Genomic DNA, 25,600 nt, shown 5'->3' with positions numbered 1-25,600 from the left:
GCTTTATAAGTTCCAAGGTGGTAGTGAAACTGTTGTCTGTTAGTCGCCTCTTATAACACCCACGAAAAGAGAGGGGGTATACCTCTGAACTTTTGACTCTGTGGACCGATTTCGATGATATTTTTTTTAATCGAAAGGGGGTGCGTGTCGTTTTGTTTCATTTAAATTTAATTGAGATCTAACAAGTACTTTTAATAATGCTTAACTTTTTACTGGGTCATCCGATTTTGATTATTTGTATTTTAATCGAAATCTGATGATTGTATTATACTTTATTTAAAAATCGATTGAGTTTTGATAACAATTTCTTGAGTAATTTTGATAACGCGTTTTTTCGTAATTATTGTTTTTTCTACTACGTTGTTTTACTAATCCATATAATTGAAGTATTTTTTTTTTCATTTGCAAGCAAACAAACTTATGCTATTAAAAATTGTAACGGTCAAAGAACATTACAGTACTTGCACCAATTTCTCATGCTAGTCTTTCCGCTTAAGCCTGTGATATCCCCCTGCTGGATATAGCATAACTTTCCTCATGTAGGATCTACTTTGTTTTTAATTTTCTGTTTTGCCTTTTGATAACCCTACTCTTTTTATTTTAAAATCTCCTCTACCCCAAGGTTGTCTGGAAGAAATCGCTTACCTAGCGATAAGACCGCCTTTGTGCATAGTATTGTTTTGCAAATTTTATTTTTAAAGATGTATGTTATGTAATATGCACAATAAAGTATATTTCTTCTTCTTTCTTCTAAATATCCACTCCGAGCGGGAATCGATCCCGCGACCGTCGGTGTTTGGCGCTGCCGACACGGCTCACGCACCATTACACCAGAGCGGTCGTCCAACCAATTTGTGTACAACTACAGCAAACTCTAAATTTCGTCAAACTATTTTAATTTCGCCAAAATGATAGCGTATGGAGGATTTCAAACAAGTACAGAAAGTGCGATGGTACTGTAACAGTACGGTAACGCTGTAATATTTTTATTACCACCGCCGGATCTCATCGCTTTACAGTCTTAAAAATAATTCGCGTAAAGAAAAACATTCACCATGAACCATTCTACTCTTAAGTACTTAAGCGAGTTCAGAGCCCAGATGACAGGAAACAGGATGCTGTATCGAGACACAATTCGAGCGCCTTCATTATAATACGTACATGTACGTGGAGCGTCCCGTGTTTGTGTTTGTTCGCGGCGACACCTTTGCATCGTCGTTATGAGTTAAGGGGAAGATAAACACTATACGTATATTTTTATGGCACAATGACGCGACTAGGTGTACAGTCTACCTCGTTATTAGTGGTTAGCAAAGATTATAGGTGCCTTCAATACAAGGACTGTCACAATTACGTTGCCATCTCTACCCCGCCAACAACATAGCTCGCTCAATTATTAGGGAATTAAGGAAACACAACTCTGGTTAAAAAAATTGACTGAAAACTGCTGCAAAATTGAGATCGTCATCTCCTGACGAGTTTCATCAAATTGAGACTTACCCTATCTCAATAATGTTTTTTTCAAACATAAAACCAAATTAACATCAATACGCACGGCATATGACTGACGTTGGTGGTCGCGTGGAGTCGCCTTTGTCCCAAAATGACGGCAGTACATTAAAACTCTACGTCAAGTTTCATTCATTTCTATTACTCTTTATTTGCTCATTAGTTATTATCATTTTAGAAAATAGAAAGAGATTGTTTGCAAATCACTGTTAGATGTAGTTGAGCCTGAAATTTCACCCTCAGAGGATCCTTCATCAGACTACATTACGCGCTCTAATTTATGTACCAGAACTAATTATATGTTAAAATTGTGTATAATATACAGTATTAAGCATAACATCATAATTGTTAAATTCATGAAAACTATTATATCACTCACTCTAACTTTTCCAATTTAATCTAATCTCACGTGGCATTCTCATCAGATTATTTTAATTAATATTAACTCCCCCTTAACAAGGCAAGACAAGTTAGGCATCAACCGTCATCATTAAGATCCTGCAATTAAGGACCAGCAATCAACTCATATCTGCGCTGCGTTTAATTAATACCGCGTGTGGTCCTAATTGCTTGCTTAGGGATACGTTGAGGTGATAAAATAACTGTTCATACTTGTACGAACTTATAAAATATTTTGATATGTGTGCGTAAAGTACTCACACACATAAATATTACACATGCACTCACATATACACATGCACTCACACACTCACCCAAAATGCTTGAATCTCGACCACTCGATCTGATTTTCAAGAACTACTTTTGTTCTCATATTTCATGTAATGTAATAATAATAATAATATGTGTGAAACCTGCATGTCTCGAAAGATATTTTCTACTTGTAGCATGATATGCTAATATAGAATGTGTAGCATTGAAAGTTGCATACAGATCAAATCGATACCGTTGGAATAGAAACATTTATGACAGTATTAATTGGTAAGCAAAGTCAATATTATTTCGATTAAATTTTTGGAATTTTGGAATCGAATTTCGGAATCGAATTTCGAAATCGAATTTTGGAATTAAATTTTGGAATCGAATTTTGGGATCGAATTATGGAATCGAATTTTGAAGTCGAATTTAATTTTATTGTAGCATACTTTACTGTACTGATTATATGTCAGATGACTGTACACATTTATCTCAAAATAATAAACTTTCAATTAAGTCTAGAACTGTTTTTGAGAAGTAGTTAAGACAACTGCCAAATTCCATCTTAAACTCTAACAATACGGTGATTTACAACCTATCTTAATACGAAATAATCATTTATATTTAAGTTACAATTCAGCCTGTAAAATACCACTGCTGGGCACAGGCCTCTTTCTCCGCGTAGAAGACTATATTCAACTAATTATTATTATTTGTTTTTTTTTTCATTTTATATTTTTTTGGCTACATTTTATTTACGTGATCTTTAACCCTACGATGGTAACATAATTTAAATGAACACGCATAGTAACAGGGGTACTACATCACCCCATGATAATAAAATGAATAAAAAACTTTTGTTTAATGAAAAATAAAACTTTTTATTGTTTAAATAAACTAAAAGAACACTCTTTTTGGGATCAATAAGTAACTAAATGGGACTAGATTTTAACAAAAATGTTTTATGTGCACTTAAACACAATTGATACAAATTTCCACACGATGTTCAGGGCACACAGCTTTTTTGCATTTTGAACAAAAAATCTTTACTTTTTTGTTCTTTCTTCGAGGACACAATGTACATCGAGCTTGCTTTTGTAATTTGGCGCGGGGTTCACTTGCTGGAAATTCTTCGAGGACATTTAGAATGGCCCTTATATTTCCCGACGTTCCCGTCTGTTTTATGAGTAAAACGTTGGTTTTTGTATTTAGGAGCACGTCTGTCAATTTCTTGGTTTGACAAAACATGACCATTTTTACCTCTCAAAACACTCCCTTGAAGCTGTGACAAAGGAACATCATCTTCATCTTAGCCGGAAATGATGTCGTCTTGTTCGAAATGCACGGAGACGTTATCTTCATTTTCAGAAGCCTTCTCTGCCTCTATTGGTTCTGTTTCACTCTCATCATCCTTAGCAATATTATTTAAGTACCGCTCAAGCTCCTCATTATTACGAAACGCCATAATGAACTGAAAATAACATATAAAAAATACAGTAACAAAAGAAAATACCTATGTAAATAGTTACGTAAATAGTAACAGGGGTGACGCAACACCCCACACATACCTGCAGAACGAAATTGACGCGTTGCTGCTCCCACCACGCAACGGCTACTGATAAATCATGGTAAAACAAAAGAATACACAAAATGCTGAAGTGAGACAGCAAATAATTTTCAATGAATCGGCGCGTGATTGCTCACCTGGGGTGTCGGGGCACCCCTGTTACCATCCTAGGGTTAAAGTTGTAAAATCGTATTGTCGTGTCGTAAAACCGTTACAAATTAAACCGACAGCTTTACTTACATTTCTAATCACGGTATGAGAGATAGACAGACACTCAGATAAAAAACAAAGTTTTGAACAAAATAAAAAAATCAAAATCAAAAATTATCTGTACCATTTTTTTATTTTTGTGTTACCCATGCATTAGGAAATTCTAAACATTTTTTAATATTATATGAAAAATCCACCGTTCCAGCGGGGGTCGAACCTGCTGCATCTTCGACTGACCGTGTCGCTGCTCTAGCTAATTAAGCTATGGAACGATGTATCCGCTAGATCGAAATTTCTGAAATATAATGATTGAGCACGGTCACTCGGAGATCCAGGTTCGATTCCCGCTGGAAAGGTCGATTTTGATATGAAATTAAAAAAATTCAAAAATTATCGTTTAAATAGGCTTCAAAAACACTTACAAATCGTCACCTTACAAATTAAAATTTTGACTATTTTTTAACATAATAAAGTGAAGGTACCACCGATTCGGAATGTAAATTATCCAGAGAATAATCGTCAAGAGACTTCTCTCTCTTTTAAAAATAATCATACAATATCTACCCTAAGTGGTTAACGAAACCGCGACCGCTGGTGTATAGGCGCCTCCACGCACCACTATGCACTATGCCAGAGCGGTTTAATTATCTATTCATATATTTCAACTGAGGTAGGGCACAGCAGGAATTTCCTGCTCAAAATATGGAGCAGCCCAACTGAGGTAGCACCTCGACCTTACAGAAGATCACAGCAAAATAATACTGTTTTCAAGCAGTATTGTGTTCCTGTTGGTGAGTAAGGTGACCAGAGCTCCTGGGGGATTGGGGATTGGGTCGGCAATGCGCTTGCGATGCTTCTGGTGTTGCAGGGGTCTATAAGCTACGGTAATCGCTTACCATTAGGTGAGCCGTACGCTTGTTTGCCGACCTAGTGACATAAAAAAAATATTTTGGCAAAGACCAGCCAGTCAATATACATAAAAATTCGCGACTAACGTTATGTAAAGAATAAAATTTTATAACGTGAATAAAATTGGCTTCAGACAAAGCCGATTCTGTCATTTATCAGATATTCAGAACTACAGCATTTATTTCTGAGCTGTAACAAAGGAATTGTCGATATGTGAATAAATGGTTGGAACAGAATCGTATCTGTCAAAAAAATCTCGTTCAAGCGAAAACACAATTTTCTGGTTTATTGATACTACTGTGTTTCCTGGTTTTACCTGGATCATTGTCGATTTTGTAAATTGCTTATATAATTTGCTTTGGGATATCTTAATACCCCATGTGTTTCATATCTTCATCTGTACATAAGACATAAAGTTTTGTTGGAATAACTGAGTACCTAATTCCAATGTACTATGCGGATAATCCTATGCTATATATATATATATATATATATATATATATATATATAGACATACACATATGAAAAACAAAGTTTTGGACTTAGAATCGTTTAAGAATTGAAATGATATAGATTTAAAGAACTTTATTTTTCAAAAAACATTACAGTTCACTTATGAGCCTAGTATTGTACATATATAATTGTGTTTGCTGACAAACGAAAAAAACCAGCTTCAATTATATCGACAAGTAATACAATGTAGGTAGATAAAAAAAAATAGTCAAGTAAATACGCATTATCAAAGATTACTCCAAAAGTTGTAATCAGATCTCGATGAAATTTAAATGATAAACATCGGCTTTCGATTAAATTAAAAATCATTAAAATCGTTACACCCAGTAAAAAGTTATGCGGATTTTCAAGGGTTTCCCTCGATTTCTGTTGGATCCCACCATCAGATCCTGGTTCCCTTATCATGGCACCACACCTGGGATATCTTCTTTATAGCAAAAAAAGCTGCTATTACTAAAATCGGTTAATAAATGACGAAGTTATCCCTGAACATACATAAAAAAAAATATAAAAACGGTCGAATTGAGTAACCTCCTCCTTTTTTAAAGTCGGTTCAAATAGTGATTATAGAAGTCGCGTGATTATAAAAACTAAAATTTCACACCAAATACCCTTATACTAATAATATAACATTTAATTGTATAATAGCCTATACAGACAACAAAATAAAGGCTAATACTCTAACGGCCAGTTTCAATTCTCTATGTACCAAGAAATTGCTTACTAGAGATAGAATTTTTATGGAAGCTCTATTAAAATTGCGTCAAAAACCTACCACTAGTAAGCGAAATTAAAGCTAGATAGATTATTAAAAAAACGAGTGTGCTTGACCACACGACTGAAGTAAAACTTCTGCACAATAGTCCTGCACTGTGTCTTAAATATGCGAAATATAGCTGGCTATGAGAGCAAGAGAGATAGAAAATGTGTACTCGCACCTGTCTCTTGCTCCGTTCGCTTCGCTCGGTCACACTTTTCGTAACGCTCTCGTCACACATTCACCAGCGTACTCCCCAAGTCAAGCGTGCGTAAACCTTATATATTTAATGTAAAAAATAAATAATAATATATAAAATGTGTATATCTTAATGTAATTATCTAGCTCGTTAGTGCAGTTTGTAGTAGCCCTGTTTTCTGCTCCGCGGGTTGCGGGTTAGATTCCCGCCTGAGTCTGGATGTAATATTTGTTATTACATATTTTTTGTATATGTAATATTTCTATGTATATTTATAAATAAATAAAAATATTTAGCTATATCAGCCGACCTACCTATAACACAATCATTAGGTTGCTTACCATATGAACTGACGAACGTATGTATATGTTATACGATATTTATTTATTTTATATTTAATTAACTTATAACAGATGTAATTATTTTCACAACTAAACTGTATAACATATTTTAAATCGCCTGTTATTAACGCAATGATCAAAAGTTCGATTGTCGTAAAAAATCATTTCCATTTGCTATCAAACGAAAAATCTCTACTCATTAATCTTTGTCAGATTCGAGTACCGTTTATAGCGATTGCGCATTCAAAACAGCACGAAATTGAATGAGAAATACAATTGGATACCTTTCATTTATAAATTATATTAAATGAAATTCCATCGTGATCAGTATCTTGCATCGGTTGGCGATTTCTATTGTTTGATTGATAGTCAAGATTTATCATGTTTCAAAATGGAATTCGGAAAAAACGACTTCGCGATAAAGAAAAAAAAAACGAATGGCAATAAAACGGAAAACGTAAAAATTGACTTGGAAATTGACATTTCTGAAGAATAATAAATATTATCTACACAGATGAAAAATGAGAGAAATTGTTTATTATTATAAAAATCGACGGAAAATGAGAAGTTTGTTAATGTAAACTTGTATAATGAAACTGCTCATTTGCTAAAGTCATGGAGATTAGTAAGGAAATTCTTAAAATCATCATCATCATCATTACAGCCTATACAGTCCACTGCTGGACATAGGCCTCCACAAGTTCAGGCCAAAAATGCGTGAACTCATGTGTGTTGCCCATATTCACCACGCTGGGTAGGCGAGTTGGTGACCGCAGGGCTGGCTTTGTCGCACCTAAGACGCTGCTGCCCGTCTTCGGCCTGTGCATTTCAAAGCCAGCAGTTCGATGGTTATCCCGCCATCGGTCGGCTTTTAAGTTCCAAGGTGGTAGCGGAACTGTGTTATCCCTTAGTCGCCTCTTACGACACCCACGGGAAGAGAGGGGTTGGCTATATCCTTTAGTACCGTAGCCACACATTACAATGCTTAAAATGCTTTTTTTTATGGTTAAAATAGGTAAAGGTTAATCTTATCTGCTTTCCGATGGTAGTATTTTTCGTTATATTCATACAGAACAACCGCTCTGTGGTGCGAGTAGTCACTTAAAACACCGACGGTTCGCAGGTTCGATTCCCGCTCGCAATAGATATTTGTGTTTGTACAAATATTTCTTTCCGGTTGGGATGTCTGTCATTGTGAGTATCCCCACCTCGGAGAGCACGTTAAGCCGTCGGTCCAATCGTTACTCATAGTAGGGAACTTTTCCGCCAACCCGCAGGAAGCAGCATGGCAGATTAAGCTCCAATCCTTTTCTTACATAGTAAAAGACGCCAATGACCAGCTATGGGATGTTACAGGCCGAATGCAGTAATGCAATACCAAAATCTAAAAATATTTATAAGTATACATTAACCAACAAGTTGTTAAATAATTTGTAACTAGAGTAATATCCATATTACAATAAAAAACTTTGACAGGAGACGACACCATGCTATTTATAATATGTACGATTTTATTTTTGTGTTACCCACTCATTAGGAGTTCTAAGCATTTTTGAATATCATATCAAAAATTGACCGTTCCAGCGGGGATCGAACCTGCGTCTCCGACTGACCGTGTCGGCGCTCTAGCCAATTAAGCTATGGAACGATGAACCCGCTGGATCGAAATTTTTGATATGATGATTTTATTTTAGGTTTGATCCCCGCTGGAACGGTTAATTTTTGATATGATATTCAAAAAAAATCTTAGACGTTGTTGAATAAAAGAGAATCGATATAAATTGAAACTTTTTGTTACAGGGAGGCGTTACCCAACGGCACACTGTGGCTCGGCTCGTTCTCAGCGGCGCAGTACCGCAGCGACGTCCACGCCGCTGTGTACCGCTGTCGAGCCGCTGGTACTGTGGGCACGGTGCTCTCTCGAGACATGCGGCTTGAGGCTGGTTAGTATATCCATGACCTTAAGTCATTGAGTTAGACATATCATAATGAATATTTAATACTTTATTTTTCAATTTAGTATTTAAAATTACATTATCTATAATATAAAAATGAGTCGCTGAATGTGTTGCTAAGCGCAAAACTCGAGAACGATTGGACCGATTTCGCTAATTCTTTTTTTAAAATATTCCTTGAAGTAGGAGGATGGTTCTTACGGAGAGAAAAATTCTAAAAAAAAAAAAAATTCCTGAAAAAGTCTAAAAACAACACTTTTCTATACTCCCATACAAAAGAGTTGTGATAATACTTAAAAGTCAATTTGAACTTTAACCCTTTCACGCACATAACGTTAAGAGATATGAAACGAAAATGTTTACTAGTCATAACGATTTATTAGGAGCTAATTAAACATAAAATAATGAAAAAAATAGTAGTTTATTATTTTTCATGTGTTTTTCAGGCTGGGACATATGTGTCCCAGTGTGCGTCAACGGTTGCAAAATGTACCAATTTCACGCACGTTTTTCATATCGTTATTTCGCAAAAAATTCACTAATACAGTATAAATTAACGTTTTTATTATATCAACTGACAATTATAATCTAAAACAAAAAAATGTTTAGTGGTATTCTGCAAAACAATTTCTTTCAGAAGTAAAACATAAATGTACATCACACGTTGAACATGTATTGTTTGTTCGATTCTCAATATGAAATTTGGCACATTGGATACATCTCTTCCTTATATTTGCCTTCACCATAAAGTGAGAAGGCGTTTCCTGTTTTGGAGTATGACTTATCGACTTATTTGTGGTGAATGTGAAGATGGAAAACTTCTCTAACGAGACGAAAAATCAGCAATTAGGGAACATAGCATTATGTTTGCAATATAAGGAACTCCCAAATCAGGCTCTGTGGACCAGTAAGAGCGAAAAGAAGGTAACATATGATATCCCATTACGTAGATATATATGTATTCCGAGATAAGCCTTGGCCTCAGCACTAGAGAGAGTAAAAGACCTTCCATTTTGCAATGCGTATTGTTCCGATTCAGGTACAAAAATGTCGTCAATTAATTGATCGAAATTAGTAACTGCATAGAAAATTAATATTTATAGGAAAGAAATTTGAACTAGTAAGACTATCCAAAATATTAACTTCGCCATATTTGTAGCCTTCTTTATCATGAAATTGATGCGGTATGTAGGAGTTTTTTCTCCAGTTGAAGGAGGGTACAGCTTCTGTGCTTGTTTGTGGAATTTCTTGTTGCAATCGCTTCTCTTCATTCTGTATATTTTCGCTAACACTCGGAGGAATGCTAGGTTCAATCTCAACGCTGGAAAGACCTTCATCAATGTCTTGCGCCAGAAATTGTTGATCTTCTTTGTCCAAAAGAATTCTATCCTCGTCGCCATTATTATCAGCTACTAAATATTCCAAAATCTCACTTTCCGTTAACGTAAACTCCCTAGTCCTTCTCGTAGACATGTTTTCAAATTTCTGAATCAAAATTTGCATTGACTACAATAATTATGACTTAAATATAGTAAATTTAGAGGGTGGTCAAACATACGTCAAAAGACTCCGTTGACGCACACTGGGACACCCGTGTCCCTTTTCCATTTTTCGTAAAAAAACTATATTTAGGAATGAAAACATTAGAAAAACAGATGAAACTTGCAAAATACTAACCAAAGAATAGAATTATTTAAAAAAAGCATCATAAAACTGAAGAAATATTACAAAAATTAAAATCTAAAACACAACTTTAGCCGACGAAAAACTCACAACTTCGCGCCTATTTATTTCTTTTCTAATCTATCTTGCTCAGTGATCTCAGCTAAAATATCGTTAAACGTACTTTTAAATTTATAAATACAAACTTTTAAATTTATTTAAACTAATACGTATAGCAGGAAACTGAAAAAACGTACGGGGACAAATGTGTCCCATATGCGTTAAAGGGTACGATAAAGTTTGTGTTAGGCGATACGAAGTTCGCCAGGTCAGCTAGTAGAATATAATAATATTCTAATTAGCAATAGTCTTTAAAAAAAGAAGAAGAAGAATATTCTAACTCTAAAAAGTATCAATGGTGGTCTTATTACTAATAGTGATATCTTACATGTCTGTAACATATCAAATGAAGACATATTAAAAAAATTGACAATAAAATACGAAAATTGATTATTTAAACTACATTTTACTGTACGGTGTGATTGTATTTCGGAATCTTAGGACACAATTTACGTATGAATAATATTGTAGACATGGTTATACTATCCCTAATTTATGAGTTGCGGTATTGTGTCCGTTGGTGACAAAAAAAGTGCTCATTAACCGACTTCCAAAAAAGGAGGAGGTTTTCAATTCGACTGTATTTTTTTATGTATGTTACATCAGAACTTTTGACTGTGTGGACCGATTTCGACAATTTTTTTTTAATCGAAAGGTGATGTGTGTCAATTGGTACCATTTAAATTTATTTGAGATCTAACAACTACTTTTCGAGTTATATCTAATAATGCGTTTTTACTTGACGCTTTTTTCGTCGACCTACCTTGTATTATACTGCATAACTTTCTATTGGATGTACCGATTTTGATAATTCTTTTTTCGTTGGAAAGGAGATATTTTTAGTTTAATACCATGGTAAGGAAACCAGGATTTGATGATGGGATCCCAGAGAAATCGAGGGAAACTCTCTAAAATCCGCAAAAACTTTTTACTGGGTGTACCGACTTTGATAATTTTTAATTTAACCGAAAGCTGATGTTTGTCATGTGGTCACATATAAATTTTATTGAGATCTGATAACTACTTTTTGAGTAATCTTTGATAACGCGTAGTTACTTGACTATTTTTTCGTTGATCTACGGTGTATTACTCGTCGATGTTTTTTGAAGTCGGTTTTTTTTTCGTTTGCGAGCAAACACAATTTTTTTTCACCCACAACAGCTATAGTCAAACGATCATTTAAATTTTCCGTCGTTGTCGGCAAGCCGCTGTGACGGCGCATTGAGAACACATCGATAGAAACCGACACATGCAAATTTAAATCTAGACTAATAATATTGAATTTTCAGAAACTTTTCTTTGAAGATAGAAAGGAAAAAAGTTTGAATATATCTAGCTTAGTTACTTATTATTATTAGTTATATATTATTAGTTAGTTACTTGCTATCTCGCAAAGTCTGATTATGTGACAATAAACTAATTTTTGGGGAAGACACTGTGGCCTGTAAAACAGCTTTTTCAAGTCAGCACGGGTTGCAGAGCTTCTTGATAATGTAAACTACATAATTTGAGCAAAATAAAAACTATTTATTATTATTACTAGCTGACCTGGCGAACTTCGTATCACCTTATTTTTTCTGAAATATAATAATAACATAATATATCAAAATATAATATAGTCTATCTTTTAAGTTGGATCGAACTACACATGGTGTGCGAATTTTATTATAATCGGTTAAGTGGTTTAGGAGTCCATTGAGGACAAACATTGTGACACGAGATTTATATATATTAAGATTATTATTATACCACCAATTCTTTTTCTCCTACGTGTAGAAGATACCGTTTCTCAGCAGTGGAACATTTTTTTGATTCAATTCATTTTTGATACCCATCAATATTGTATAGAATATCTCGTAAATAAAGCCCAATACTACTTTTAAATTCTAAAGAGGCATATTCCAGCATTGCTACATTTGACACCAGTAATTAAAAAAAGTGTGCGTGTACTGATGGCGGGGTAACCATCCGACTGCTGGCTTTGAAATACGTGGGCCAAAGACGGGCAACACCGTCTTCGTTGCGACAAAGTCATCCCTGCGGTCACCAACCCGCCTAACTAGTGTGGTGACTATAGGCAAAACACATGAGTTCACGCTATTTTTGGCGCGAACTTGTGGAGCCTATGTCCAGCAGTGGACTACGATACGCAGAACTGCTGATGATGATGATGACTTATGTATGTACGTAAGAAGTTATACTTCATTAGCTAGCTAACTCCACGTTGCTAACTTCTTCTTCGTTGACTAGCTAACTTCAGGGTGTCGGTTTTTTGTGACGGTGTGCGCGCGCACTTTTCCCTAACTCACCAAAAGAAGTACAACTTCAAAATTTTTAATATTGACACCAACATTACACGGAAACTATTAAAATTGGTTCATAAACTATTTTATTTTAATGTTCATACGGGGATTAACGCGAACAAAATTTTTTAAGGTAAAATATATTACCTTGAGGCCTGACGTTTCGGCCAGGTTACACCAGCCGTGGTCGCAGGCAGACTGATCCAGCGATGTCACGACTCCGCTGTCAGGGTAGATGTTTCTTCATGACCCTGACAGCGGAGTCGTGACATCGCTGGATCAGTCTGCCTGCGACCACGGCTGGTGTAACCTGGCCGAAACGTCAGGCCTCAAGGTAATATATTTTACCTTAAAAAATTTTGTTCGCGTTAATCCCCGTATGAACATTAAAATATAATAATGAAACGCGAAAGTTTAAAAGTTGTCATAAACTATTTAGCAATATCTGTTCCGCTCAACATTTATTCCATAAGAAAATGACAAACAAAATAAACAATTCCCCGAACCATTCACAAACTCCTTGTTCATATCTGGACGATAAATAAATATTTTTATACATAATAATAATATCAGATTCTCCCTACAATGAAATAACTGAATAAATATTGGAGATGATTCACCAAACATTTGCCAAACACCAGTAGCTTTACTTGCAAGATTAGCAAAATTGAACCGTATGTCTTCAGGCATTATGTTAAAATTTCGATGGCACGATGTTAATTTCGGCTTTTCGACTGCAAATCGACGCAAAAAATAAAATAGTGTTCCTTTGACGCCAAATAAATATAATATCTCTGTCAGTTACACGATATCTTTGGATGTCTGTTATGTCACCTGAATCTTAAGTTAGGTCATTATAAGTATGACACATAAATATGTACATGATGATAAAATCATGTTATGATAAACACTGGATAGCGATTGTTACTTATCGGTAGCGATTTTATTTGCCAATGCAGTGGCAGGGAGAAAGAAGTATACGCCCGCTGTAAGATGGACGACGTGTAGGCGCAACGGTCACAGTACTGGTTTGTGGCTGTTGCGCTGGTCGTTGCGAGTTTGTATTGGCCATACAGATGTTTGCCGTGGTCTGGGTGTTTTTGCAGTCCTTGTGGACTTCCCACCCTGCCTCGAAGAGCACGCTAAGCCGTCGGTCCCGGTTGTTATCATGTACACCTGATAGCGATCGTTACTCATACTAGGGAATATATCCGCCAACCCGCATTGGAGTCGTGTGTTGGATTAAGCTCTGATCATTCTCCTCATTCTCATGAAGTCGCTCTTGTCCATAAATATTCTTATAAGAGGCTAGCTTAACAATGATAAATGAGTTTCATCATAGAAATTTTTGAATTTATTTGTGATATTTTATGTGGAAACTATCAATTAATTCCTACAAATAACTCTTCAGTTCTGTAGTAGACTATCAAACGCTCAGATGCTGACTTTACTCGTATTTTACTCATGTTGATGTATGTAATACATGTCTTTTGCTTTATTACATTAATAGTCATAAAAGTTGTAACAAAATACATACGGTCATCTAAAAACACATCAGTTTTTTATATACCAATAGGTTGGCCAACCACACGCGTACGTCGTACGGTTCACCTGATGGTAAGCGATTACCGTAGCTTATAGACGTCTGCAACACCAGAAGTATTACAAGCGCGTTGCTGACCCTACCCCTAATCCTACTTTGGTGCTATGGTCAAAAGAGCATTATTTAACTGCGTTTGTGTGATATTACATAAGTAGATGAACCTACTTACATATCCGTTTCCCTTCATGCGTCTTTAATATAAATAATCGCTCGAAACAATTCCCTACGTACCATATTAGGACTTCAAGTGAAAATATACGTGCTTGGTATAAAAATCGAAACGATAATGAAACCTCTACTCGAGGCCCAATCCTACATCGAACCTTCCTCCACCGATATTACCCGTCAATACCCCAACAATACAAGCGAAAATCCACCCAAACACTCGTAAAATAAGTACGAAACTTGCGTGAGAAAATGGAGCACTTGACCTACGTATTGGCATTTGTGAAGGCGTAAGTCAGAATCGCTTGGCCTGGAATGCAAATACGAATCTTTATGGAGTAGTCTTGAGTACCGTAAATCCCTGAGATTGAGTTCCCGCAATATCCCTTTGTGAGAAAGGTCCGCTAATGGAATCAACTCTAAATCTAAGAAATCATCTTCGACTCGATAGCAATCATCCTGATGAGTGCTTGGTTCCTAAATATATTCCGATTGCGTGATTTCTTGAAGTAGTCATCTAACTTTTTAAAAATGATTAAACGTAGCGACTTATGCGGTCACTGTGGTTTACTGGTAATCGTACCAAGATATTTTTCATTATTTTAGATAATATATCCTTAAAAAAACGGTCTAACTTACACCTCATATGATCTGATATAAAAAAGTTGTGCATTTTTTCTGACCTTAATTTATCTATATTTTAGTTTAGTCGAAAATATTCTCGACTATTATATAACTAGTGATAACCACAACCTAATTATTTTTGTATCAGACGTATGAAAAAATCAATTTAAGTATCTATGTCCTCAAAGTATGTCAACAACAAAACAACCCACTTCACATTTTATATTCGATAAAATCAAATATTTGGAAAATCTTACGTATATTCACAATACCCACACCCCCGTGTAGAGGTTTGGCATTCGCAGCGGTATTTCGATAGCTCTCCACCACCTTTCAGCCTACAGTCGCTCGAAACAATGGTCCCCTAGTTTCCTACCCCATTCGAGATTACAACAGCCATTTTGCTGCGTAATCTACCGAAAAATTATCAATATGCCACCCTCGGTGTTATTTATATAATATTGTTTTATGTTCGACTTTTCTATTACGATTTAGGTTTTTTTGATTGTAATGGTTCAATTGTAAATATTTTCCTGCTTCAGCCTGTAATATCCCGGTTATTTGGCGAATATATATCACAACATATACATGATAACAACTGGGACCGACGGCTTAACGTGGTCTCCGAGGCACGGTGGGAAGACTCACAAGGACTGCACAAACACCCAGACCACGGCAAACACCTGTATGGCCAATACAAACGTTTGTCATGTGCGGGGATCGAAGCCGCAACCGCCAGCGCAACAAGTACAATCCATGGCTGTGAACGTTGCGCCAACGCGGCGTAAATAGTTTAGTGACTGTTAATTTTTAATACAGTACTTCTTCTTCTTCAAGTCAAAATGGCTTTCATGGCACTGTAGTTTGCATATACTAGAACCATTTGGATAGTTGGCGATTCACCAAGAAAACTTTTTTCTCTTTCTTTCTTTTCCCTCTTTTTTTCTCTCTATTTTTTATGTATGTTACCTCAGAAGTCTTTACTCGGTAGATCAATTTCAATGATTCTTTTTTTAATCAAAAAGTAGTGCTTGTTTTGTGGTCCCATTTAAATTTCATTGAGATATGATGAAAAATGTTTTTTAAGTAATCTTTGACAACGCGTATTAAATTATGTCGATCTAATTGAAGTGAAATTAATTGTATGAGAAAATGATATAGATGTCTATTCAATTCACTTCCTAGCACGAAATTTCTACAGGCCAATAATAAATTAAAATTCTTTCAAAAAAATTACTTGATGAACATTAGATCAAAAGTCTTGTATGTTGTAAGGAATAATAATTGTGAAGATTCCTTTTTGTAAGTAAATATATTTTTATCATTTACAATTTACATTATTGCTTAAAAAACGTAAAAATAAAACAAGCTACTACACTTTTAATTACTTTTTCATTCACCGTCCTAAAAATAACATTAAAGATTCAATAAGTACTCCAAAAGGGGCAGATGAAGAGGTTGATGGCGAGCGAACAATGACGTGACACGTGGACTCGTGGCGTTAACGTCGAGAGGCTGGAGAGGGCATTGTGACGGGAGGATGCAGACGCAGCTGATTGTGTTCTGAGCGTGATTTTTGTTCATACGATAAACGACCATTATGTTTCGTTAGAATGAGCTGTAACTCATAACTTAACTACTGAGTACTACTGAGTGTCCAAATTTTGATCGATTTTTGATTTGAAATGTAATGCTTGTGGCCATATTTAAATGCAAGCGAGATTCTACGAGTATTTTTTGAGCTATTGCTAATAATACATGTCAATGTACATTTCGTTTGAGAACAATCACAATTATTTGTACTAGGATAACATTTCATATGTTTATCAGCTGCTAAATTGTAAATCACAGCTGGTGATAAAATGGTTTTGCTTACTACTTGATAAGCTTTGTAGACTCAATATTCAACCTTGTATTTTTCGACAAACAGGCCATATTACATACAAACAATATTATTATAAAAGATCTTCGGAAAATATTAATTACGTAGAAAATATTTAACAAATGTGAATAAAATAAATTTTAGTTAAATATTATATTGAAAAAATCCTATTTCAATATCACAGCAGAACCGTTCATTTATACAAAGACACGTTTTTAATTTAGAGAAGATTTATACGTCAAACAAAATGATATTGTGTTCGCGAGACAGGAAGATGATTTCGTGATAAACATCCAGATATTGAAATCGATTAATATTAATGAAATTATTTTCAATTTTCATAATCTCTTTCAATCAATTCTTGGTGTAAATTAATTTTTATTTATAATTAAACGACAATTATTATTATTTTTTAATAAACAATTATACGTTACAAATACTATGTTACAAATAAAATGTTACAAATGTTAAAAATTTAAATGAAACCAACTGAAAAAGTTTTACATAATTAAAAAAAGAAATAAATTTCAAGAAAGTAATTTAAAAATAATCCCCCACTCATACTTCAGATAAAACGTCATAAGCCGCTTTCCGTTGCAATAAGCCGGATGTTGCAGCATCGTCTCATTCGCCGGCTTACTATGTCCATCCCTTAATCCCGTCAAACTTGATCCACATTTCGTTGCCCATCGGTGACATGGGAAATCAACCCACGGCTCTTGTTATTCATGGCGGAGAATTTTCATTACAACATTTACTCATGGGACCTGTCGTTTATGTGACGTTATTTACCTCAAAATTCACTATTATGATGTCCATTTTTTCATTTAAGTTTTGTTGAGGTGGGTGATAGTGTAACGTGATTCAGATTGAAACGTCAAACTGCTGGACAATGGCCTTTTTCTCCATATTAGAGAGGGTGGGTTTTACTCTGTCAAGATGTTCCATTGACTGTTGGCTGATAATTACCCTACAACTAATAAAAAAATGAAGCGTTATTTCATTATTATTATTATTTTTTTATGTCACTAGGTCGGCAAACAAGCGTACGGCTCACCTGATGGTAAGCGATTACCGTAGCTTATAGACGCCTGCAACACCAGATGCATCGCAAGCGCGTTGACGACCTAATCCCCAACCCCCCCAGGAGCTCTGGTCACCTTACTCACCAACAGGAACACAACACTGCTTGAAAACAGTATTATTTTGCTGTGATCTTCTGTAAGGTCGAGGTACTACCCCAGTCGGGCTGCTCCATATTTTGAGCAGGAAATTCCTGCTGTGCCCTACCTAAGTTACTATTACATCAATAATTTCAATGACGATCTTCTAATGGTTATAAGTTTGAATAGTCCAAATATAGATCTCATTGATAACTAATCAGCCCATTGTCACAATATATCCATCCATTGTCCATCTGTAATAGCAATTGTAGTGAATTGCCGTGCATTAATTTCACAGCCGATACAATGCATCAATATTGCGTTGTGCTTACACATAGATCTTGTTATCGAATTGTAGGCAAATTGGCAATCACACAATTTCTTTATTTATACAACCCACCATTAGTATTATAGTTCTTTATATATTATATACGAGGTGAATCGAAGTGTATAATTGTGCCCTTATATTTCAATTAGTTGTCAATTATGTATTTTTCAATAAACATTCAAACAATAAAATGTATGTAACATAATATATTATATATCATTATTTATATCCACGGGGATCGTTTTGTGATATTTTTAACCGACTTCAAAAAAAGGAGGAGGTTACTCAATTCGACCGTATATATATATATATATTTTTTTTATGTATGTTCGGGGATAACTTCTTCGTTTATGAACCGATTTTGATAATTCTTTTTTGTTGGAAAGGAGATATCCATAGTTTGGTACCATGATAAGGAAACCAGGATCTGATGATGGGATCCCAGAGAAATCGAGGGAAACTTTCAAAAATCGTAAGGGTGACTAGTAAATTTAATCATGTTTTCATTAAGTACTATAAAGCACTACTTTTTAATAAAGGTCTGGAGTCGATCTGATGATGGAGAAGAAAGATAGTAGAGGGAACTCCTCAACAATTTATAGCAATTACCTGGTTTTTGAACTTAATTCGTTTCTATTGATGAGAACTTTGCACCTGTATGAGTTATAAGTGCCATTACAGTCTGATGATGGAGACAAAAGATAGTCGAGGGAACTCTTTAACGATTTATAGCAATTACCTGCTGTTTGAACTTAATTCGTTTCTATTGATGAGAACTTTGCATATGTATGAGTTATAAGTGCCATTTCAGTCTGATGATGGAGACGAAAGATAGTCGAGGGAACTCTTCAACGACTTATAGCAATTACCTGCTGTTTGAACTTAATTCGTTTCTATTGATGAGAACTTTGCACCTATATGAGTTACAAGTGCCATTACAGTCTGATGATGGAGACGAAAGATAGTCGAGGGAACTTTTCAACGATTTATAGCAATTACCTGCTGTGTGATCATCTGTGTCGCAGGACCAGGTTTGATGATGGAGCCCATAAACACTCGAGGGAATTTTTCAACAATTTACAGCAGTTACCTTTTGCTGTTTGACGACCGCTTTGATATAATGGTGCATGTGCCGTGTCGGCGGCGCCTAAACACCGACGGTCGCGGGTTCTATTCCCGCTCGGAGTGGATATTTATGTTTATACAAATATTTATTTTCGGTCTAGTTTTAATCCTTGTGGTTCTCCCAACCTAGCCTCAGAGAACACGTTAGGCTGTCAGTCCCGGTTGTTATTACGTAAACCTGACAGCGAACTTTACTCATAGTATGTCGACGCGTTAGTGCAGCGGTCACAGCACCGGCTGTTGCGCTGACGTTAGTGGCTTCAATCTTCGCGCACGACAGATATTTGAATTGGCCATATAGATGTTTGTCATGATCTAGGTGTTTGTACTTGTGTATTGTGTATGTTTCTGAACTCCCGACATAAGAGAAAAAGCATCCTTGTTAGGTCTACTCATCACTAAAAATTGTAAAATAAAATAATTTTTAACAAAAAAAAAACCGACTTCAAACAGGAAACTAAAAAGTGAAAAATAAATTTACTTAGTACAAAGTAATTCGTATTTTGATTTAGTTAATCAGAAATGATTAAATAAATATTTTATAATTTTGAAGTTGGTGCCAAGTAAAACAATAACTACTAACTCTCTTTTGGGGGTCGAAGTTACTCGCGTCCGTAGGATGTACCAAGTCAGGTCTTAACCCTCTTTACCCTACACGTGACCCCTGGGTGGTGCAAAACGAGTAACATACATAGGTGGTAGGCTTCGGCCGTGGCTAGTGTAACCACCCATCGAGCAAAGACGCGCCGCCAAGTGACGCGTCTTGCAACACGACCTGTCGTGCCGTGAGGCGCCTCGCGTTCCGGAACGATGCTCGTAATAGCCAATCATAGGGGTATGGGTATGTACAGTTGCGCTGCGTCTAGTGACAGGATCCTGATCTGCGTAGTCACTGTGCCGGACGTCTCGACCTGGAGGGTAGCGGGATCCGAAGCACGGTGCACCGCTGGCCGACCGCAGGCAGTAGGGGGCCCAACTAGTAGGTTCGCCACCTATGAAAGGCTGCCCCGCCACCTAGCGAAAAATCCAGGGATGGCTTCCATCGTGCCGGTTGGCGACCGGTGAGAGGACCCGATGGCGATTTTCTGGGGGGTTCGGGCGTCCCCGCAGTCTCCAGTCGAGTCTTCTTTAGTGTGGTTTCTGCAAAAATCGTGGAGTCTATAGACGCAGCGCCTCGTACAACTACCATTTCCCCTCCTATTCACCCCTTGACCACAATGAAGAACAAGAAAAAAAGTAAGGTTAAACAGCGGCTGCACCTCCTCTCTCTCAAAGTGCACCTCACCAACATACGAGGATTGCACTCAAATCTCGTTGCAGTCCACCACCACCTGGAGACTGAGAGGCCGCATTTACTTTTTCTTACGGAGACGCAAATTGGTAGCCCAGCAGATGTAACGTACCTGCAGTACCCTGGGTATTCGCTCGAACATAATTTTAAATCTCACGCTGGAGTCTGTATGTTTGCTCGTGATGATGTTTGCTGCCGGCGTCTACGTAACTTAGAGATACCTAACCTTTCCATCATGTGGTGTTTATTGGATACGGGCATGGAGCAGATTGTGTATGCCTGTACCTATCGGTCGCACAGTGGTGATCGGGAGACGACTCGGATGTTCGACTATCTCAGTGAGACGGCTGACATGGTCCAACGTCGGTATCCTGCTGCCCAAATGGTATTTCTGGGGGATTTTAACGCTCACCACCAGGACTGGCTGTTCCCATACCAGAATACCGACCACGCCGGGAGAGAGGCGCTCAAATTTGCTCTGTCGCTAGATCTTACCCAGCTAGTCCAAGAAGCAACACGAGTACCCGACGTTGACGACCATACACCTAATTGTTTGGACCTTCTGTTGACAACTGACCCAGACCGGTCTTCGGTATCAGTTGCAGCTCCCCTGGGCACATCTGATCACTGTGTGGTAAAGTCAGTATCTAACTTTCACCCTCTGGATACAGGTCCTACCGGAACCAGGCGTGTGTGGCGATATAAGTCGGCAGATTGGGATGAGATGCGACACTTTTTTGCATCCTACCCTTGGCGGCGGACTTGCTTCTCTTCCAGTGATCCGTCGAGTTGCGCACAAGAAATATCGGAAGTGATACGTCAGGGGATGGAGTACTTCATTCCATTTGCTGATGTATCACTAGATGGCAAGATCCCTAGGTGGTATAATGCAGAATGTGCCGAAGCTGCAGCCCGTAAAGACTCAGCGTTTGCAGCGTGGGCTGAAGCCCGTACCCTTAAATCTCCGGACATAACTACGAGGAAGAGAGCGTTCAACTCTGCTGCCAAGTCCTACAAAAGGGTTCTTAAAAAAGCTCGTTTCAACCGTATTAAACGCATCGGAGCCCAACTAGCTTCCCATCCGCGCGGTAGTAGAGCATTTTGGTCACTCTCTAAGTCGGTTGAAATGAGCTTCTGCCGTCCCTCGCTGCCTCCTCTGCTTAAACCAGATGGATCGCTGGCCTTTACTGCGACAGACAAGGCTAACCTTTTAGCGAATCTGTTTGCAGAAAATTCGCTCCTTGATGCAGGTAGTGCCTCACCGCCCAGACATCCACCTTGCGACTCTGTTATGTCAGAACTACGCATTCGCCAAACTGAGGTTTTGAGAGTACTCCGTAACTTGGACGTGAATAAGGCTAGTGGTCCTGACGGCATACCAGCAAGAGTACTTAAGCACTGTGCTCCTGAGTTGTCTCCTATTCTCACGCGCTTGTACCGCCTCTCTCTAAAATCCGCTCAAGTTCCTAAAGCATGGAAGATTGCCAACGTACAACCTGTACCTAAAAAGGGTAGTCGTGCCGACCCGGCTAACTATAGACCAATCGCTATCACCTCCATACTGTGTAAAAGTTTGGAGCGCATACTGAACGATAAGCTCCTTGCATACCTCGAATCGAATGACCTCCTGTCGGACCAGCAATACGGTTTCCGCCGCAACAGGTCCACGGGGGATCTTTTAGTGTACGCCTCGCACATCTGGGGCGAAGCCTTGGACAAGCACGGAGAGGCGCTAGCTGTCTCACTCGATGTATCGAAGGCATTTGACCGGGTCTGGCATGAGAGCCTATTGAGCAAGCTTTCAGCTTACGGAATACCCCCGAGCTTGTGTGACTGGATATCAGATTTCCTGAGTGGGCGATCATTTCGGGTGGTCTTAGATGGCTCCTCGTCTGACTTGATGGCGGTTAATGCCGGTGTCCCTCAGGGATCAGTTCTCTCTGCAACCCTCTTCTTGATCCACATAAATGACCTCCTCAGGCCCGGTATCTTTGGATACGCGGATGACAGCACTGTTACGGAGAGATACGTGTCCGGTCCCCGAGCTGGTGGGGCTGAAACTCATGAGCATAGAGAGGCCCTGGTTGAACGCATGAATTTGGCTTTGAAAGAGGTATCCGATTGGGGTGACGCCAACCTAGTCAAGTTTAATGCTTCCAAAACACAAGCGTGTCTTTTCACTGCTAAACGGAGTCCATTCCCATTAGCTCCGACTTTCCGGGGTGTATCTGTACCTATCACCGATAGTATTGATCTTCTAGGCATAAATATTTCGTCTAATATGAACTTCGGACAATGCATAGAATCCAAGGCAAAAATTGCTGGTAGGAAACTTGGTATCCTCAATAAAGTCAGGCAGTACTTCACACCGGAACAGCTTCTTACTCTCTACCAAGCACAAGTTCGATCGTGTATGGAGTACTGCAGCCACTTATGGGATGGCTCTGCCAAGTACCAGCTCGCTGCTTTGGATTCTGTGGATCGACGCGCCAGAAGACTCATCGGTGACAAATCGCTGGTTCGCTCTAGACTTCAAAGTCTCGAACATCGGCGCAAGGTTGCCTGTTTGTCGGTATTTTACAGGTTGTATTTCGGAGAGTGTGCTCTAGAACTATACAATTTGGTTCCACCATCACCTTTCTACCACCGAACCGCAAGGCATCGCATGAATCTGCACCGCTATGTGGTTGAAATCCCACGATCTCGCACTAAACGATTTGCTTCCTCGTTCCTAATACGCACCGCTAAAATTTGGAATGCCCTTCCGGCTTCCGTTTTTCCAACGAACTATAACCCGGGTATCTTTAAATCAAGAGTGAATAGGCATCTTCTAGGCAAGCGCGCACCACCTTAGGCTGCATCTTCACTTGACTTCAGGTGAGATCGCAGTCAAGCGCTAGTCTATATATTTAAAAAAAAAAAAAAAAAAAAAAAGTTCATTAACTCTAGTCATTAAGTTACTACTATCGATTGAGGATAGGGTTGGCAACATGCTTGCGATGCTTCTAGTGTTTCTGACGTCTATAAGCTATATGGTAATCGCTCACCATCAGGTGATCCGTACGCTTGTTTGCCGACCTAGTTATATAAGAAAAAAAATAACATTTCAGAGACACACCACATACGACCGCTATGGTAAAATGGTGCAAGTGCCGTGATGGTGGTGCCTAAATACCGACGGTTACGGATTCGATTCCCTTTCGGAAGGATATTTGTGTTAATACAAATCTTTATTTCCGGTCTTGTTGTTAATCTTTGTAGGTCTCCCCACCGTGCCACGGAGAGCACGTTAAGCCATCAGTCTCGGTTGTTATCATGTAAACCTGATAGCGAACGTGTGGTGGATTAAGCTCTGATCCTTCTCCTGCATGGGGAATGAGGCCTATGTCCAGCGGTGGGCATATTACAAGCAGAAGCGTAGCGCGTAGGCGGAGATATACACAAAATACCGATCGAACATCGTTTGTGGCGAATAAAACGTTTCCACTCGTTCTCAAATTAGATTCGGATTAATTTATTTATTCCCATTCAATTTGGAAAGTCTTTGAATGTTCGCTCGTTATAATGTAAGAGAGCCACCGGAATAAAATTGAAAAACGAATTATATCTTGCGAGAATTTAGCGTTTGAATAAATAGATTTATAAATTACACTCATGGGATGCCAGACCATTTATATGTATTACTAGCTGTGCCCGCGACTTCTTCCGCGTGGAATTTAACAAAAAAGTTAGTGTTCAGTTCGCAGAGTTATAAAATTAATAAATTTCTAAAATAAAAGTAGCACAATTTACTCCTTATTACACCAGCTATCTGCCTGTGAAAGTCTTGTCAAAGTCGGCCCAGCCGTTTCAGAGATTAGCCTGTGTTTATTTTTTATTAATAATTATGGCAAAGATACCTACCCTATTTGAATTAACGGAAAAATTACGATTCATTATAACATACTATTAGTCTCATATTATTATTATTTTTTTTTTGTTTCGTAATATCAACTGTTCTTCGTACACAATCGTAGTCATAGCCAAAAATCTAAAAAATTTTTGTTATCTAATGAATGTAGCTGCTACAATAATTTTAAGTATTTGCTAAGAAAAATCTGACTTATTACTTAACCTAATAATCTCAACTACACCTATAGAGTACTTACAAATATGAAATACTGGTCTTACGACAGCTTTGAGCGAATTTACGATGTCGGTGTTCCTATATAATTAATTACTAGGCAACTGTCATGTTGTGACGAGAGGGTGACTTGGGGGGTGTGAGGAGAGGGGGTGAGGAGGTACGGGATGCAGGAAGTTAACCAAGTACGATCTACGGTGTTATAGGAATAGTTTGGCAAGTTATGTTATAACGTTTGATGTGAATGAATATTTATATTTCATCCTTGTTTTGTAACTCATAGGTAGGTAAAATTCAGTTGGTCTACTCGTTACTTAGAAACAAATGGCTTATGCGGTTAATCTTATGACATGAGTAGAGTAGGCGTATGGTTTGGGTGGTCATATGTTGTTATAAAAAGTTATGGTAAAGGTGTGTGCAAATCTACTGAGGTAGGGCACAGCAGGAATTTCCTGCTCTAAATATGGAGCAGCCCGACTGGGGCAGTACCTCGACCTTGCAGAAGATCACAGCAAAATAATACTGTTTTCAAGCAGTATTGTGTTCCTGTTGGTGAGTAAGGTGACCAGAGCTCCTGGGGGGATTGGGGATTTGGTC

At 37.7% G+C, this 25,600-nt stretch overlaps 1 protein-coding gene across 1 annotated transcript in view; it reads left to right on the top strand.

Moving 5' to 3' along the window:
- Nucleotides 1–25,600, top strand: part of LOC123654746 (Down syndrome cell adhesion molecule-like protein Dscam2) — a 102,995-nt gene that overhangs the window by 30,222 nt on the left and 47,173 nt on the right. Inside the window, exon 3 of the mRNA XM_045590633.1 lies at nucleotides 8,460–8,602. Within this exon, the coding sequence (XP_045446589.1) occupies nucleotides 8,460–8,602 (143 nt within the window). The remainder of the gene's footprint in view (nucleotides 1–8,459; nucleotides 8,603–25,600) is intronic.

Source organism: Melitaea cinxia, chromosome 1, assembly GCF_905220565.1.
Source record: "Melitaea cinxia chromosome 1, ilMelCinx1.1, whole genome shotgun sequence".
Lineage (NCBI taxonomy): Eukaryota > Metazoa > Arthropoda > Insecta > Lepidoptera > Nymphalidae > Melitaea > Melitaea cinxia.
The sequence above is the reverse complement of the archived record's forward strand: the minus strand, read 5'-3'. Positions and strand labels throughout refer to the sequence as shown.